Source organism: Oncorhynchus mykiss, chromosome 4 (genome assembly GCF_057628025.1).
Source record: "Oncorhynchus mykiss isolate SJ-2025 chromosome 4, ASM5762802v1, whole genome shotgun sequence".
Lineage (NCBI taxonomy): Eukaryota > Metazoa > Chordata > Actinopteri > Salmoniformes > Salmonidae > Oncorhynchus > Oncorhynchus mykiss.
The window spans coordinates 11,242,871-11,261,500 of record NC_143025.1 but is presented as its reverse complement, the minus strand read 5'-3'; the positions used below and the strand labels follow the sequence as shown (position 1 = coordinate 11,261,500).

Here is an 18,630-nt window from a genome sequence, read left to right as displayed (position 1 = left end):
ATTTCTCCATCTACACTGACAATGGAGGAGGATGAAGAAATAGATGGTGTCTACATTAACTTGAGGGAGTTGTGTTTTGTCTGTCAGTGCTTGTTGTCTGATTATTTTGTTTGAAAAGCCAAGAACCTTTATGTGAAGAAAGCACCAAGAAGTAGGTGCTTACAATAGGCAGGGACATCTATAAAGACGATTTGATATGAGAATGATGACAGTTCAATGACAAAAGCTTTCTTTTTATCTAAGGATAACACTCCCCCTTCCCCTCTCACCAGTGATATGAGTAACCTTGCCAGGAAATTACAGTTGTGATAAACATCCTCGCTGTCACACATGAAAAGCACCTGAGGGTTTGAAATACTTGTTTGGAGTAATTCACTCTGACACATCAAAAGACCTCCCTAGATCATCCTGCCCTTGATGTAATGGAGTCCTGTCGTGGAATCTCCCTCACTGGACCCCTTACGAAACCACCTGTTGATTTCTGATTAGACCGCACGCTCACAACATGGTTGACAGGCAAAATGGGGAGGAGGCGGGGACTACCCTCTCCTCCTCTCTCTAATGGCTGGATGGACACTGAAGGCCCAGAGGCTAGAGCCTGCTAGTCACACCTGTCAGAGCAGAATCAGAGCAGCATGGAACGATAACACATCAAAAAACACATGATGTCCCACAAAACCCGACACCACACACATAAGAGCCATCACAGCTGTCAGTCAGAACCTCAAAGGCCAGGTGATTCAGGAGCCAACATGGCTGTTTATCTACATACATGAATCTAAAGCAGGCATTGTACAATGTATTGATTAGATCAAATGGCTAATTATAGATCACCACTGAGACACAAAGGGACAGTTAAAGAGCCTCCATGTGGCTCTGGACCATCAGGTTCCTGACTCCCGTACTAAGACAATCTGTACTGAAATCCACATAGTGCATGGACATTTTCTTGATTCCATGATTCCCAGCACAAAATGTATAATGGGGCTTGTGAAATTGTGAAATTGAAAATGTTTAGAAATGATCTACAGCAGTGATGTTTTAGGGGAACCCAAAAAACATCAGATAAGGTGGCATTTTTTTCTAACGAGGAAGCATTTGTCTCATGGAAAACGAGACAAGAGAACGAATGAGGAGCGCTGAGAGAGGAGAGGGACTATATATCTAGAAGGCTGGACATTTGAACCCTGGTGTCTTCATTCAAACAGTCAACTTCCATCATTGCTGCATGACCTCCATGCATTTCCCTAGTCTAGGGGATTGAGCTGTATAAATGTGCGACACAGCATGAGGTTCGCCACTTATTGGCTAGCTATTGTTAGATCCAAAGGCTGAGTGAAGAGGCAATCTACCTGGCTCTGATATTAGTAAGTGCTCCACAATGTGCTCTTCCTGGTTTGAGACAGAAGAAGCCTTTTCAGCCATTAACTGCCAAAATGCTGTGTAAACTCTTTGAGAAAACGCAAGGAAATGGATGGCAAGATTCTGTATGAGTCTCAACTCCTCCACCACCTGCTGCTGTGTGTCCAGGCATTTTGTGGAAAATGTAATAGTCAATGAATATGTATACGCGCTCATAAAACCTATTGAGGGGGGCTTTCTGTTCATTCCGTGTGCTGTTGATGACCCTTGACCCGCTCCGTGGTACCTGCCAGCTTAATGCATACTTGGCAGACCGGCCCATTAGTCCAGCTGATTCTCAGGCTAAACACATCGCTGGCCTATTTTAAGCAACAGTGGTGTGAGATGGGGGCATATGTAGACACATTAAGTCACTCTGGATACTCAAGCAATCCATATCTGGAGGCACGTACAGGTTCACTGCTGACGCTGATGTCATCATCTCTCGCTCCAGTGAGTCGCTGCTGGGAGGACTATGATGCACCTCTGAGGTCCAACTACAACTCCAGATCATGAAAATGCTTGACTTTGTCTGTGATGACAATGACCTTATTGATGAGGGTCAAAGGGCCAGAACCCCACAAGGGCTTCAAAAACATATTCAAGCACATTTTTAGGGACAATTTTTCTGTATTTGTGATAACACACACTGTTGTGTCATTGATTGAGATAGCTAAGCACAGTTGACAATACACTGACGTATTTCTTCTCCGAGACTTGGTCTGGGTGAGCAACCTTGCTTTCGTCTTCCCAATCCATAACGCTACACTTCCGCCCTCCTCCTCTTCCTTCCCTGCGTGCGAGGACTGGCGGCGTGGCTTGGACCCGTCACAGAGTGACTCAGGCCACTCTTCCATTTGAAAAATGAAAAGGGGGCCATTTGGCAGAGTTAAATGAAGCCCTAGCGAAATATGCTGAGCTCAGCACAGCTCCTAGAAGCTCAATCACAAAGGAGGCACGCTGATGTAATGGCCACCACTGCATCTGCCTTGGCAGGGGAGGAGGGCTCGTCAGCACAGCTCCTTTAATTAATCTCCCTCCGGATCAAGGGTACATCAGATATCATTAACAGAGTCTAGGCTCTCAGTGTCCAGCCGTTTCAACCCAAATAAAAAAAGACAGGGTGGGCGGAGAGAGAGAGGTGGAGAGTGGGGAGAGAAGGATTCAAAGAGGGATAAATTAATAAAATCAAATGTATTTATATAGCCTTTCTTACATCAACTGCTGTACAGAAACCCAGCCTAAAACCCCAAACAGCAAGCAATGCAGGTGTAGAAGCACGGTGGCTAGGAAAAACTCCCTAGAAAGGCCAAAACCTAGGAAGAAACCTAGAGAGGAACCAGGCTATGAGGGGTGGCCAGTCCTCTTCTGGCTGTGCCGGGTGGAGATTATAACAGAACATGGCCAAGATGTTCAAATGTTCATAAATGACCAGCATGGTCAAATAATAATAATCACAGTAGTTGTCGAGGGTGCAGCAAGTCAGCACCTCAGGAGTAAATGTCAGTTGGCTTTTCATAGCCGATCATTAAGAGTATCTCTACCGCTCCTGCTGTCTCTAGAGAGTTGAAAATGGCAGGTCTGGGACATGTAGCAGGTCCGGTGAACAGGTCAGGGTTCCATAGCCGCAGGCAGAACAGTTGAAACTGGAGCAGCAGCACGGCCAGGTGGACTAGGGACAGCAAGGAGTCATCATGCCAGGTAGTCCTGAGGCATAGTCCTAGGGCTCAGGTCCTCCGAGAGAGAAAGAGAGAATTAGAGAGAGCATACTTAAATTCACACAGGACACCGGATAAGACAGGAGAAGTACTCCAGATATAACAGACTGACCCTAGCCCCCCGACACATAAACTACTGCAGCATAAATAAACCCTGCATCCATGAGCCTGTTCATGTTGTATACTACACTCAGCTGTGTTCACTGCTGTTGTGACAGGCTTACAGAGAATGTGTTGTGACCATGATGCTCTTGTTGCACATTGTGAATCAAAAGTAGCATATACTGTTGTTAGGCCTATCCCTGCTTTGATTGGAGTGATGCAAGTTGATTTTGGTCTAGTTATTTTTCCTTCGAGAGTAATTTTGTTTATTCAGAATGCAAAATATCCAGGTTTAATTTGACGGCAGCTCAACAATACTGAATTGACAAGACCTTTTTTTTTGTAGCTCTGACTGATTCAGCAGGACTTAGTGATAAAACCCCATTCAAAGGAATTCTGTACATTGAAAATGAAATACAAAGCATTTCTTGCAGACCTGTCCTGACTTGAAATAGCAACCCTGCAGATAGAAGAAGAACATGCCTACCTGACCTATGCCATAGTCCCCTATACAGAGATTGTAGTACTGTATACATCATAAAATAAGAAAGACAATGTATAGCGTAATGAATCCTATTGAACAAAATAACTGTCAAAGCCAACAAGTCAAAGAAAAAAAAAGTGGAAACACACACACACACACACACACACACACAGTATCAGTTTACTGTAGCCTGTGATGTAAACTTCCAATTTACTGCTGCCATCCAGTGCTCATCTAGGCACACTGCAATGATGTACTTCATTGCAGAAAAATAAATGTTAAAACAAAATGTTGTTTGCTTTTATTACTGCAAGTATATGTCATTCCAGTTATTGCAACGTTCTGAGAACCATACACATACATTCTGGAATGGATTTTAACAATCAAAATCTAAATTAATTTCACAATTGACAGGAATCATTTAAATTAAACAGTAAAATTGCAAGTCTTTGGTCAAGTAAAAATTATTAACGTTTTCAATCTTTGATTACATCAGTGGTAAAATACCCAATTGCCATACTTTAGTAAAAGTAAAGATGTCTTAATAGAAAATGACTCAAGTAAAAGTGAAAGTCACCCAGTAAAATCCTACTTGAGTAAAAGTAAAAAATAATTTGGTTTGAAATATACTTAAGTTTCAAAAGTAAATGTAATTGCTAAAATATAATTAATTATTAAAAGTAAAACTATTAAAAATATATATATATATTTTAACAGAGGGCACAATTGTCTTTCTTTTTTTATCTACGGATAGCAGGGGATCAATATCATACCAAATGAAAACAAGTGATTTACATTTGTGGATTGGTACTTATTTGTACAGATCATTATACACAAATACAAAATGCAGGCTGTGTGTTCACAATACATTTGGCATGATATTGATCCCATAGGCACACTCCAACACTCCGAGTCCCCCAGATCAGATGCAGTAGGGATGACCAGGGATTATCTTTTTATGTGCGTGAATATGACAATTTCCTGTCCTGCTAACCATTCAAAATGTAACGACTACTTTTGGGTGTCAGGGAAAATGTATCGAGTAAAAAGGACATTATTTTCTTTAGGAATGTAGTGGAGTAAAAGTAAAAGTTGCCAAAAATGTAAATAGTAAAGTAGAGATACCCCTAAAAAAAATAAGTAAAAATACTATTTTAAGCGCTTTACACCACTGGATTGCATTTCGAATTTTAATCTACTGAATGGATTTCTGAGATCTACTACTTTGCCTTACGTCACAGATCTAGGGAAATAAATCAATCCAGAGTCACAGTTCACCAAGCAACAGCAGAGATGGTAAGAATGAATAAAGCATGCATTTTGTTTTACGTTTCTAAGCGCGAATGTTACTTAATAAGTAATACAATTAATCGCATACATTGAATGGCAAAAGTGTTCGATAATTAAGGATCCCAGCTAGAGCTATCACTCGTTGAAAGGATATTAAATGTACGTTAGCCAGACTAGCTTAGCACAGGTCTATGAGCACAACAGAGGAAACGAGTGCACTGTGAGTAAGCACAAAACAGCAAGCATCTGGAAGTTTATTATTATGCACGAGCTAGATTGTTAGCAAACTATCTCAATAAGATTAAATAAATAAAAAGTACTAGCCTGGCTAGCAGTTAGTTACATAGTAACGTAACTAAGTTAGTTAGCTAACTTTAGGTGGCTAGTTAGCTACCTAACACAGCTAGGTAGCTAACTAGCATGCTACGTTAGCTAGCTATCGTTAGCCAGTGTAATGTTGATTGTTTCACTTTCGTTTTTTGACTGCCATAAAAGTTACCCAACTTTGCCGAATGCCATTGGTCTTTGCAGTCAACCGTCCTTACATATGCAGTCAAAGGCTGATTGAAATTGCATGGTTGTTCGCGGTGCTGTCTTCCAAATGCTTGCAACCAGCTGCTTGGAACAAATTTAGCTAGTTGTCATACCTACCTCTAAAAGTTTCAAACGTGTTTGACGTCAGAGGTGCACCCATAGAGCTCATATTCTACTAACTAATTCTGTGGGTGCACCCCCTGCCAGGTGACTGTAAACAAAGCCACAAGGTCGGTTGCTTCCTAGCTTGCGCTATAATTTATTTATAGCAATACAATACCTTAGTCTAGGGTGGCAAACACGATCTGTGTCGAGTTGTTTTTTTGGTAGATAACTCATCGCAATGCAAGATAACTACGTAAGTAAAACATGTAATGTGTATTTCTTGACCAATATACCGTGAAAACATTGACACAGCTGCCTTTTTCTCTCTGTAGTTCCGTAACCAGTACGACAATGACGTCACTGTTTGGAGTCCTCAGGTAAGGTTCAAGTTGCCTAATGAGAAAGCGACCTTACAAGGTACTCACTACAGCATTAACATAACTCAACGGACATCAACATTATTCTAAATGTTTGGGGAATGAGATTACCTGCAGTGTCTCCCAAATAAGGTAACATTATCAATACACTTGTTTCAGGGGCGCATTCACCAGATCGAATACGCCATGGAGGCGGTGAAACAAGGTTCGGCAACAGTGGGGCTCAAGTCCGGAACCCATGCAGTCCTGGTTGCTCTCAAGGTATTTCCCAATTATATTCTACACTGTGACAGCTTTATTTTGTCAAGAGTTACATAGGAGCTACACTGAGACTTTGTATGTACACTGAGACTTTGTATGTTTATTTATTTTTTACCTGTTACACTGGATGCGGACATGAGCCACACTTTGCAAACTAGAAAATAGAGCCAGAGGGCAATTTTGTGCTGAGTAGACGGTGCTCCTATGCCCAGGTTTAATTTATTAAATGAATAAGAGCGTCTCGCCCTCAGTAAAAGTTACGTTTCCGGTATGCCAGGCCAGTTAAGATGAAATAAAAATGTACATGTAGTACCTTACTCTTGACTAAGTACTCTTGACACTTGCAGTGACTATCAATGGGCTGTTGACTGAGACTGTGTTCGGGTTTATCCACAGAGAGCCCAGTCTGAGCTGGCTGCTCACCAGAAGAAGATCCTCCATGTTGATGAACACATTGGCATCTCTATTGCCGGGCTGACTGCAGATGCCAGGCTCCTCTGGTACAACACACACGCACACATCTCGTGTCTAGTTGTAGGAATACCATGACTTCGTATGCAAAGTGTATCCACTGTAATCTGTGTCAAGATTTCCCCTTCCGTCTTCCTCGACAGTAACTTCATGAGGCAGGAATGCCTGGACTCCAGGTTTGTGTTTGACAGGCCTCTCCCAGTGTCACGCCTCGTCACTCTCATTGGAAGCAGTATCCTTTGTCATGTTTTCACATATTCACCTCTAGAAGCCTGCACCGGAACTCCAATCAATGTTTCAATGTCAAAATGCACACGTTGGGCTTTTCATGAGTTAAGCGGTGAGGTCAGGTTTGGGAATTGGCATGCTGTCCTCTACTGTTAATGTAACCCTTGACCTGTCCCTCAGAAACCCAAATCCCCACACAGAGATATGGAAGAAGACCGTATGGTGTGGGACTGCTTATCGCTGGCTACGACGTGAGTTCTCTTTGTCATATTTTTCATGGAAACTAGGTCTGCTGATGAAGGGGTGTAATACTCTAGAAGTAGTATGTGATTCTTAAAGCAACATTCATTAGTAATGTGGAGCATCAGTCATTCTCTCCTTATGGTTTCTTCTTGTAGGACATGGGACCTCATATCTTCCAGACCTGCCCCTCTGCAAACTACTTTGACTGCAAAGCCATGTCCATCGGAGCCCGCTCCCAGTCTGCCCGCACATACCTAGAGAGACACATGAACACCTTCCTGGACTGTGAGAGCATGCACACACACACACTGTATTTGTAGTTCTCGCAAGTACTAACGCAAATACATACCTGAGGGCACAAATGCATGTCTACTCAGACACTTACTATAAAGTAAATACCGTTTGATGCTTGTTAACTGTAGCACCTGTCTCACACATTTCAGCACATGCTCTTTGCATTTATCACTTTGTCCATTGCATTGTCTGTATTTAGGTAATCTGAATGAGCTGGTCAGGCATGGTCTGCTTGGGCTCAGAGAAACACTCCCTGCTGAACAGGACCTCACGACTAAGGTAAGCTGCTATGGCTCAACCAACTGGTCTTACCACTCCTTCCCTGCTGAACAGGGCTGTGTTCATTAGGTCATGTAACAGAACATGTTTTGCTACATTTATGATAAAATTAGTTTTTCTTAGTCAAGTTAGTTCCTCCCTGTTTGTCGGTGTTCATTAGTACCTAATGAACACAACCCAGGCCTTTACTGAGTAGCTCTCCCTGCCTTTCAGAATGTCTCCATCGGTATTGTGGGGAAAGACATGGAGTTCACCATCTACGACGATGATGACGTGGCTCCTTTCCTCGTGGGTCTAGAGGAGAGGCCACAGAGAAAGGTAGGAGTCGGCTTGGAGCTAACAATGGATGTCATTTGAGGAAAGTGGTTGGATTAATGCTAGCCTGGAACCACACTGAAACAGAACAATTCATTTGGAATCCAGGGTAGTATAATGCGCCCTCTAAGATATTTGTATATTTAAATATATTAGAGAGTGGTTAACAAACATGATGTCACAAAATTGTTTGAACACATCAAGTGTTGGAATTGTCACATTATCGTTGAACTGTAGCCAATCAAGATGTGGGCCACTGCTAACCTCTCCTTGTGTCTGTCCTTTAGGTCGTCCAGGCTGCAGATGAGCCTGCAGCTGACAAACCTGATGAGCCAATGGATATCTGAGACTTGGAGGACGCAGAATGATTACACACTTCTTGTCACACTGCGGTGGCCAGAAACCAAATCCAACAGGGCACCACTCACTGAACTGCAATGGGGAAATCTGTACTGTGGCAATATGCCACTTACTGAAAACAAGTGAATTGTACGCTTTCTGCTAATAACATTGGTTGTTGCTTTTCTATTGGTAGAATGTTCAATTCTATAAATAAAACCTTTTTTCTCATTTGGTGCCAATGTGTTTTTTGTTTGACACACACTTGAGACTTATTTTTTATTTTAAGATTGTTGGTTGTCAAACTAGGAGATCTTCCACAGCAGTGACTATAACATTGGCATACAGGTTAATCAATTGTGTATAAAAGTGAGTTTTTCATAAATAGTGGTCCAGTGTTGCATTATAGCCATTAAGTAAGCAGGAAAAAAAGTCTTAATCCCAAGGTCACCAATGATCATTTCTACTAAGGTTCTGTCTACGCAAAGCATAGTTCTGACATAGTGATAATCAAAGTTTTCCTTTCATTACACATTTGTCCTCACCTTAAAAGGAAACTAGAGTGCAGAGCATCAAAATCCTGAGACATTAGTAAAAAAAAAAAGTTGCAATTGCAGATATGTTCATTCACAACTAGCTATTTGAATACATAAATGTAACTAGTTGTTACTCTGATCATGGGTTCTGACTGTTATCACGATTTACTTGTAAGATTTGACTTTTTTTGCTTGCGTGCCATTATTTCTGGCTAGCATAGACCATACTTAGAGGGCGATGGCAGACCAATCAGAACACGTCTCTTTGTTCAGGCTTGTGATTGGACTGCAGATAACCTTATAGCGCCAAGTCCAGATGGGTTTATGCAGAAAGAACGTTGTAGTTTTTAATTTTCTTCACACAGACATGTAGAACAAGCTAAAGATCAATTATGTGACTAATTTTTGACAAATGTCAGAGCCAAGGTCTCGGAAGTTCTAGATAAATTTCACATTGATTCTAATGTTCTTAAGCAGATGTGTAGGAGCACAATACAATCCCAGTCAGTTTACTGTAAGCTATTATTCAATGGGGGAATCCTTAACCAGGCACTGGTACAATACTGTGGGTACTGTATGACTTCTGCTTCAGACTGTCACTTAGCAAGAGAAGAAGGGATACCATCTTTCTCAGGTGGAGCTTTTTGCTCCTCTACTCTGTTACAGACTGGATAACTGCCAGCCTTCATGCAAGAGTCCATCCAGTATTGAAGCTTTTCGAGGCTAGAAATAAATGTTTATTGACAGACGTAATTAGACTTGTTTGTAGGTCGCACTCATCTCTCCCAAATATTGAAAGGAATTTAGGGAAGTCAATCAATAGTGTTTCCTTATGGTTATTTCTTCTGCTTCTTGTTCTATCTAAGAACGGCCAGATGATGTTTCCGTTGACACTATCCTTTTCCTCACTCCAAAACCATGGACATCTTTAGTGTGTACTCAAGCTCCTCCCCTTGCTCCTCTGCAACGCCCATCTCATTATCAGCCACACCCAGCTTGTCATTGGCCCCACCCTCCTCCCGGTCCATTCCTTCTTTCTCTACCTCAGTCCCACACACATCACACTTAGCCCCACCTTCCTCATTCCCAGTGGATAAATAAGCAGCTTCCTCATCAGTATTCAAATCAGACCCTGCCTCAGCTCCACCTTCATCATCCTCAGCCCCACCCTCCTCCTGGTCAGCCCCACTCTCGTTGGTCGTCTGGCTGCTCCTCAGTGCTGGTCGCCTGGGAATGGTCGCATCCACAGAAGGGCTCTTCCCAGCATGGATGGGGATCTTCTGGGAAACCTAATTCAACCATACACTACCTAATAAAGTTTCCATTTCCATTCATCATCAGTCACTTTGTAATTCGAGCACATACTGTACAGTCCTCATCAGAAGCACTAAACCCTACTGTATGTTACACCAAATCTGGTATACCTCCATATTGTTTAATTATTTTTTATTATTTATTGAATATTTGAAACATACAATATACTTGCAGTGAAGCTGCTCAATAACTACATCATACCAGTCATCCAACAGATTCCCATTCAGAGCGACACACAGAAGCATCCAGGGTCAATGCCCAGCTCAAGGGCATATTGACCGATCTACCACTGGGTCAAAGTGCCAATATCTCTGGTGGGTTGACCCCCTCCTCCTGGCGGCCCTCCTGCATCACCCGTGTGATCTCTCTCAGCTGGAGAAGCAGTCTCCCCTCTTGGTCGGCACTCCCCCCTGTCACCCTGCAGAGAGAGCAGCACATCACAGCCACAGGTCAGGGTCTTACCATTAGGATTCACCAGTCAATCAATGGGAGTTGCAATTACAGTTGAAAGTACAACTATAGTAAAGTAAATACATTGTTTAATCCAGATTGTATTCAATCAAATTAAATTCACCTATTTTTTTTCAATCAAATATTTTTGCCATGAAAAACCATGCGAGCTGGGAAAGGAATGACCCAGATAACCGTTTTTTTTTAAAGTTACAATTTGAATATACTGTTTGTTCTTTCGTATGCAAAGAGTATGAATGAGAGAAAGACTGAAGGGAGAATAAATGAGAGAGTTTGGAGGAGAACGGCAGGTAAACAACAAACCTTTTAGAGCTGCAAATGGCTTTAGTCAATCTTCTCCATTACCATCTCTGTCTCCCTCAGCTCATCCTGCAGCTGGCTTTAGTCAATCCTCTACATTACCATCTCTGTCTCCCTCAGCTCATCCTGCAGCTGGCTTTAGTCAAATCTCTTCATTACCATCTCTGTCTCCCTCAGCTCATCCTGCAGCTGGCTTTAGTCAATCCTCTTCATTACCATCTCTGTCTCCCTCAGTTTATCCTGCAGCTGGCTTTAGTCAAACCTCTTCATTACCATCTCTGTCTCCCTCAGCTTATCCTGCAGCTGGCTTTAGTCAATCCTCTTCATTACCATCTCTGTCTCCCTCAGCTTATCCTGCAGCTTGCTTTAGTCAAACCTCTTCATTACCATCTCTGTCTCCCTCAGCTTATCCTGCAGCTGGCTTTAGTCAATCCTCTTCATTACCATCTCTGTCTCCCTCAGCTTATCCTGCAGCTGGCTTTAGTCAAACCTCTTCATTACCATCTGTCTCCCTCAGCTTATCCTGCAGCTGGCTTTAGTCAAATCTCTTCATTACCATCTCTGTCTCCCTCAGTTTATCCTGCAGCTGGCTTTAGGCAATCCTCTTCATTACCATCTCTGTCTCCCTCAGTTTATCCTGCAGCTGGCTTTAGACAATCCTCTTCATTACCATCTCTGTCTCCCTTAGCTCATCCTGCAGCTGGCTTTAGTCAATCCTCTTCATTACCATCTCTGTCTCCCTCAGCTCATCCTGCAGCTGGCTTTAGTCAATCCTCTTCATTACCATCTCTGTCTCCCTCAGTTTATCCTGCAGCTGGCTTTAGACAACCCTTTTCATTACCATCTCTGTCTCACTCAGCTTATCCTGCAGCTGGTTTTAGACAATCCTCTTCATTACCATCTCTGTCTCCCTCAGCTTATCCTGCAGCTGAGTCAGCTCAAAATCAGCTACAGAGAAGAAAAGAGAGAATAAGGAGAGTGCAAGGGTGGGTAAATACTGTACTTTCCAGGCTGGCATTGTCTGAATTGAAGCAGAACTATTTAGATTTCATGTTTTGAAATTAACTATTTAAAAAGTAGTACTATAAACTGTTGCTGTTTCTTTCTATATAATTATCAATCTTCTTGAAGGGGAATGATCTAAGAATCGTGAGATTAGATTACGGAATACAAACACAGTAACTCACTGATCTTTTTCTTCCGGTTCTCTCCTCTCACCGAGGGAAATCTGGGCTCGACTGCGCTCTTCACCTTTGATGTTATCTTTTGAAAGCACAATAGGAATATGAACTTTGCTATAATGTGTCTTTTGAACATACAAGACGCCGATCATAAACAAATAGTTTCTGTGAGAAAAGGACACAATGGAGTTTGTGTGCATGCGTGTCCTCCTCCTAGTATGTTCATATATGTTTGGATGGGCACAAGTATCAATCAATCAATCAAATTGATTTATAAAGCCCTTTTTTTACATCAGCCGATCTCACAAAGTGCTGTACAGAAACCCAACCTAAACCCCCAAACAGCAAGCAATGCAGATGTAGAAGCACGGTGGCTAGGAAAAACTCCCTAGAAAGGCCAGAACCTAGGAAGAAACCTAGAGGAACCAGGCTATGAGGGGTGGCCAGTCCTCTTCTGGCTGTGCCGGGTGGAGATTATAACAGTGGTTGTAGAGGGTGCAACGGATCAGCACCTCAGAAGTAAATGTCAGTTGGCTTTTCATAGCCGATCATTCAGAGTTAGAAACAGCAGGTGCAGTAGAGAGAGTCCAAAACTGCAGGTACTCGATTCAAGATTAGTCTTCGATTAATTTTCAAATGCAAACTTTTGCCTTCAGCCCCATTTCACATTTCAAATGCTAACATGCGAGAGTACTCAAACACACACTTTCTTTCAAATGCCCATGACTATTGCATGTTGTGTGTCTACCCTATACCAACCCCACAACATCGCACCTTAAACAGGAGGTAGAGGAGTTAAAGGAGGATCCCAAAACCATACATGAGGATGATCTGCCCTGCCAGGTTGGACTTGCTCCCAGTCCCTACCCCGGTGCCACCACCACCCTTAGCCCTGGCCTCGGTGTTGTGTGCCCTGGTGGACCCAGCAGCCCTCTGGCCCTGACTGTCCGGAACCATCTGCCTGTGCACCACGGAAGGAAAGCCTCCTGAACCTGCAAAGCAAAGGAGGTAGATAAACCCGACACTGTGATCTAATACACTGGAGCAGCCACTTTATGCCCCACATTTATGAAGTACCCTGTTAAGGGGAAGGAGACAGAGGTGGCAAGCATAAGGGCTGTCCAGCATGTCTCCTATCCGGAGGTGGTGAGAAGAGAAAGGACTGAAGTGTAATTAAAATGGTAGTAGGAGTAGAGATACTGGACTGCTAACTCTGCAGTTTTCTAAATCAATAGTTGTTTAGTAGTCTGAAAATGTCCGAAACATTAACTTGATTGACCATGCTGCAGGTCATGTAACTGTTTGTTATATGCAATATGCTTTGTGGACTCAAGCAGACAGATGTTGCTCTCCGGTTTTGGTATGGTATGGTATGGTTGAATGTATTCTGCCACTGCACCGCTACTGCCCTATTTAGTGCAATACCTTTGACTCAGACCCATAGACTTACATTCACGGTTGAAGCGTAGTCAATGTTATTTGAACTAAAAAAGATAAGTCGGTTGTGATACCACCCCATATGGATGATGTAGCTGGTCATGTCAAAGATAAACGACGATGCATGCATCAAAAAAGTAAATGCAAGTAAAAGGTAAGCCTACGCTCGAAACTATAATAGTTAGCTAGAATAATAAAGATATGTATCATTTTTAGAGCATAAAACTCTAACACCAGAAGAACAACGCAGAACACCCGGCAAGATACGACCGTAACTTTTTGAAATGTTGACATCGACATTGTTACATCCGCAAGGTTGCTTTTGCAGAGATATATATTTTTAAAAAAATAGAAGATTACACAAACAAGTGAAAACACAAAAGGGTCATATAGATGATGCGTGTCTCCTCAGCATCATTAATTTGTGTACGCTTTCTTGTTCGCTAAAAAACGGAAGTGTAACATGTGTTGTAGTGGATGTACCTCTCCAGAGGATGGCACCAGAGAACCTTAATTTATTTCGACTAAATAGAAAGGCTTTGATGGCACTGCATCCCCTTTGTAAGAAATAGCCAAATATGGTAAAGTCGTTTTTAAAACTCTTTATACCTGCTATAATTACTGACTCTTTGTGATAGATTAGATCAGTGGAGATTTTAGCATGCAATTCTTGGTGGGGCAAAAACGTTTTTAGATGCATGCCAGCAAAGCCACAAAACAATGCATTAATTGCACAATAACGGCGTCAAGCGGTGCCCACAAACTATTAGGGCCTACATAAAGCTGTCCCAACAGCAGAGCTTGTCAGCACCATGGAGTGAATCCTTACCACTGCTACACCTGGCTATCAGCAGAGCCTTGTCTGGCAGCGAAACAGTTCATACAGCCTCGTTTAATGCCTTTTTACAAAACATAGCTGATATGGTTGTCCATCTCTCCCTGGCATATTATATAATTTATGCAGACATTTTTGGACTCACCTTTTTGTGCGCAGTGGTCTTTTGTTGGCAAATTTTGTCATCAAAGAAAGATTTACAATTCCGAGTTGGATGACCGTTCAAAATGTATTTTCCCAGTCTGTTTATTCCCGACTACCCAGTTGCAGTGCTTGTGGTTAGCCACTGTCACCGATTCCTTCCAAACAACTCATTGTTCAATTTGCGATTTCCAGATTGTTGTGTAATGTTTATGTCCAATGGCCGATGAGCACGATACATTTTATCTATAATTTCTCTTCATTTTTTCTCTTCATATGACAATGATTAAAAATGATTTGCCAGTAGATTGTCTACTTGATTTATGATGCTGACTGTTAGCTAAGATTTTGAAAGTAAGATGTTCAGTTCAATCAAAGCTACTGTAGATGTAACATGATTTTACATCATTTTATCTGTGGCCAATGACCTTGAGCCTTCATGGAAGGGCACTTCCAATCTAAGTCTATGGCAGCACCCAAAGGGCTCACATTCTTGATGTCTACCCTTACTAAAGGAGGGTGACGCAGTGTCCCCATAAGTGACAGAACACTGAGCCAATCACGGTGCAATGCTCCTATTTTCTGCTGGCCTGCCCCATTACCACAGAAAGCACTGAGCTAGACTGAAACACCTGCATTTTGGAGCTGCCTCTTTGTATGCAGATTTATTAACTCAATGATATATATTTTTGTTGCATTGTTTGCAAACTGATATGTGACACGTATTAATGCCAAAATAACAAGCAAAACAGGCAAAGCCCCACCTGCCCTGAAAGACGGGCCGCCACTGGATTAGGTAAAACCTGGGGAAAGACCTATACAGGTTCATAGGAACTGTCAACCCGGTGAGTTGAAGACTTGGTTGGGACTTTTATCAATTTGATTTGCTCACCCCCTGCGCCCTCTCGCCTCCTTATGAAAAAGGTCAAAGTTAATCGAGGACAGTCGGCGAAAGCGAGTGAACATGGATAGAATTGTGCTTGCTTGAAATGAGACGGTCCTTCCCCACTCGCACGTCATTAGTCAAATTATGTTTACAGCAGGAGATCCCAAAATAAATGTGTAAACAAGTTAAGGTAGTTGTGCAAGACATTCTATAGATAAAACAATACGTATTATATTGTTTTTAAATGTGTGCATGACAAAACAAAGCTGATTCAAAGGGGGTGGCAGATTTAAAACTATTCTGCAATAGGATACACACGAGTATCCTTGATGAAAGGTGGCTATCGAGGAGGGGAGGGCACTCTTCCGTTTGCCTACTAAAGAATTTACCCACTTCTCGATCACTTATTGGTTCCAGGTCACAGAGGAGAGGGGGCAGGAGAATGTTTTACAAATGAGAATCTCCCTTGGTGTCAAGAATGTGCACCATCCGACCACCCACTCCGTCACTACTTAGTCTGTAGATTCGCCCAGCATACATTGCCCCATAACATTCATTATGATATCAATTATATACATATACCATGTAGATACGAATAAACCACTGTTTGTGAATTTTCAGGGAAACTAAGCCACCCTATTCACGCTACTGAGACAAGTCAATTTGCGCGAAGACCAGACCAGCTATATTGGTTACAGAGGTGGGACCAAGTTACTATTATTTGAGTCACAAGCAAGTTTCAAGTTGAGTTCCAAGTTGAATGGGCTGAGTCTTATGTCACAAGTCCAAGTCCTGTATTCTGAGCAAGTCCAGTCACAGGTTTTTTCAAGTCAAGTAAAAAAACATCTATCCATGCAACAACTTGTTCAACTACAAATCTTTGTCTGTTCATTGAGACTACCAGACAGCCCTTTTCATGATTTTGTCTACAACACATTTTGATGGTGTAATTGTGAAATGGGGACCATGTCACGTCCTTACGACTGCTACATCAGCAGGTTGACGTGCTCAGAGTGTAGATTTATTTACAGGTCTTGGTGATCCAATGGTGAAAGCACTATATCATATAAAATATACAAGTTGATTTACGAAATATACACTGGCAATAGCCTAAAAGAAATAGCTTCTGTATCAGGCTTAAAGACATGCTCCGGTACTTTGGCAACTAGTAAGTATTTTTTAAACCTCCCTCTTTGTGCTGTATGTGTCAATGTGTAGTTCATACATGCATAATCTATGAGCAAATGACTGTTTTACCTCAATTATCCACAAAATCCCTAGTTTGAAAGCGACTGTTTTCTGAAAGCTGTGTATTACCATTTTCCCTACATTTCCCCCCATGTGGGCCGACCCTCTAGCAATTCGAGTTTTAGCCAATGTGCTTCAGCCCCTTTGCATTTGATGTAATACATCATTTTCTGGGACCACTTTTGGCTGGTGGGCGCTACTTTCAGAACTACTAGCGAAAAAGTACAGAAGAATCCCTTTAACCTGTCCTATCTGAATGGACACAGGTAGAGGGCAAAACTCTACATCCTCCCCTTGAGAAACCAAATCGAATCTGTCTAGTATAAGCACTTGGCCCCTCCCTTGGTCCATACAATTACCTAATTGGCAATTACAACTAATAAACTGCTTCTACAATTTAAAATGCGATTTCTACATACATTTTGACATCCTTCTTAGTCATTTTGAATGAGTTTTAATGATATTTCATCACCCTTTATAAATGGAGAAATCATTATATCTTATTCAAAATCCTGACTCCAAAGTGTGGCGCCCAGGCCACGTAGCTATTTATATGCGCGTTGAAAGGCGCACGCTCCTATTACGCACAACCAGAATGACAAGAGACATAGGACACAGACACAATAAACTCCGACACAACCTCAGAAATATAAACAAAGGAAATAATACATTGAATTAAGTAAACAGAACTTCTCATGAGTCTTGAAAACGTCCATGTGCACAAGAAACATAGCCCCCACTGAAAAGGCATTATATGGGGCTAAATGAAAATCTTATATCAAACATGAAACAGAAACAGAAATGTCTGAGGGTTGCAATAAACGGTACAGGGATGAAAAGCTTGCAATTATTGTAGGATTAGTTGGAATATAGATTTACCACACATGCATTTAAACGTGTGAAAGCAACAGCAAACATTTCAACATCGGAACAAGCACTCTCCACTGGCGGGAGTTTGGAGAGCGCGACTTGCGCAAGTAATAATTCATTTTAACATTCAATTCCAAATGCAAGCTTCATAAGTACATTTCAAGCAATTCTGACATATCAAAACACCATTAGGCCTAACCTCATTGGCCTAACCTAACCTCAGATATATTATTGAATAATGTCGCGATTGAGCAAGTTGAGGACACTAAACTAATTGGTGTAAACATAGTACGCCGCTATCGTGGTCAAAACATAGCCTCAATGGTTGCTAAAATGTCCATGACAGGACAGACCTCTACCTTCTTGACATCTCAGTCAACCAGACAGGTCCTAGATAATGTTTTACAAGGAATATTAGAAAATAAAAGAGAGCCGCACACTCTAGGAGCTCAGATGCAAAAATGTAATTACCAACGTTTCGACAGCCAAGCTGTCTTCACAAGGAATATTACCCAGGTGTGTGGTCATGTGCAGCAAATAGGGACAGGTAAAGTAGGTACAGGTAGGGACAAGTAAAATAGGTAAATTGCAGTTGGTCCAGAACAAAGCAACATGTTCTCTCCAGCTCAAAGTTGAGGAGAGATTGATTGCATCACTATAACTGACAATAAATAAATGGTAATAACTGATGAAATCAGAGTGACTGTGGTTGACCATGTTGTCCACCATGGGATGAACATGAGGGAGGCTGGGCAATGGGTTCAACCAAATCTGAGCCGCTATACTGTTGCAGGTATCATCCAGACATTTCTAAATGAGAACCAGTAAGTAACTGTTAGTGCTGTAGTCTTACTGGTACAGTAATATGTACTATACTTTCATAATGAGAAGGATCTATCACTAAAACCATTCAAATGTTTTTACAGAACTGCAAGAAAACCAGTATCTGGTGGAAGAGGTGGACTGTTCA

At 41.9% G+C, this 18,630-nt stretch overlaps 1 protein-coding gene and 1 long non-coding RNA gene across 2 annotated transcripts; one reads left to right on the top strand and one right to left on the bottom strand.

The window, feature by feature from the left end:
* Positions 1-731: 731 nt before the first annotated feature.
* Positions 732-5,747, bottom strand: LOC149983904 (uncharacterized). The gene is made up of 2 exons (XR_016495574.1): positions 5,541-5,747; positions 732-3,135 (listed from the first exon to the last, which is right to left on the bottom strand). It is a non-coding gene; the product is annotated as an uncharacterized LOC149983904 (long non-coding RNA).
* Positions 4,594-8,672, top strand: LOC110521282 (proteasome subunit alpha type-1). Its single transcript, XM_021598739.3, has 10 exons — positions 4,594-5,001; positions 5,967-6,011; positions 6,171-6,272; positions 6,669-6,772; positions 6,887-6,975; positions 7,152-7,222; positions 7,370-7,499; positions 7,708-7,787; positions 8,001-8,105; positions 8,390-8,672. The coding sequence occupies exons 1-10, from the start codon at positions 4,999-5,001 to the stop codon at positions 8,447-8,449; spliced, it is 789 nt and encodes a 262-aa protein (XP_021454414.1). The 5' UTR covers positions 4,594-4,998; the 3' UTR covers positions 8,450-8,672.
* The last annotated feature ends 9,958 nt before the right edge of the window (positions 8,673-18,630 follow it).

What these genes read in the sequence shown, in the direction of transcription:
- LOC110521282 (XM_021598739.3), top strand. An exon ending in CGTCACTCTCATTGGAAGCA is followed by an intron (nt 6,976 to 7,151) that starts GTATCCTTTGTC and finishes CCTGTCCCTCAG; the next exon opens with AAACCCAAATCCCCACACAG. An exon ending in CATGAACACCTTCCTGGACT is followed by an intron (nt 7,500 to 7,707) that starts GTGAGAGCATGC and finishes GTCTGTATTTAG; the next exon opens with GTAATCTGAATGAGCTGGTC.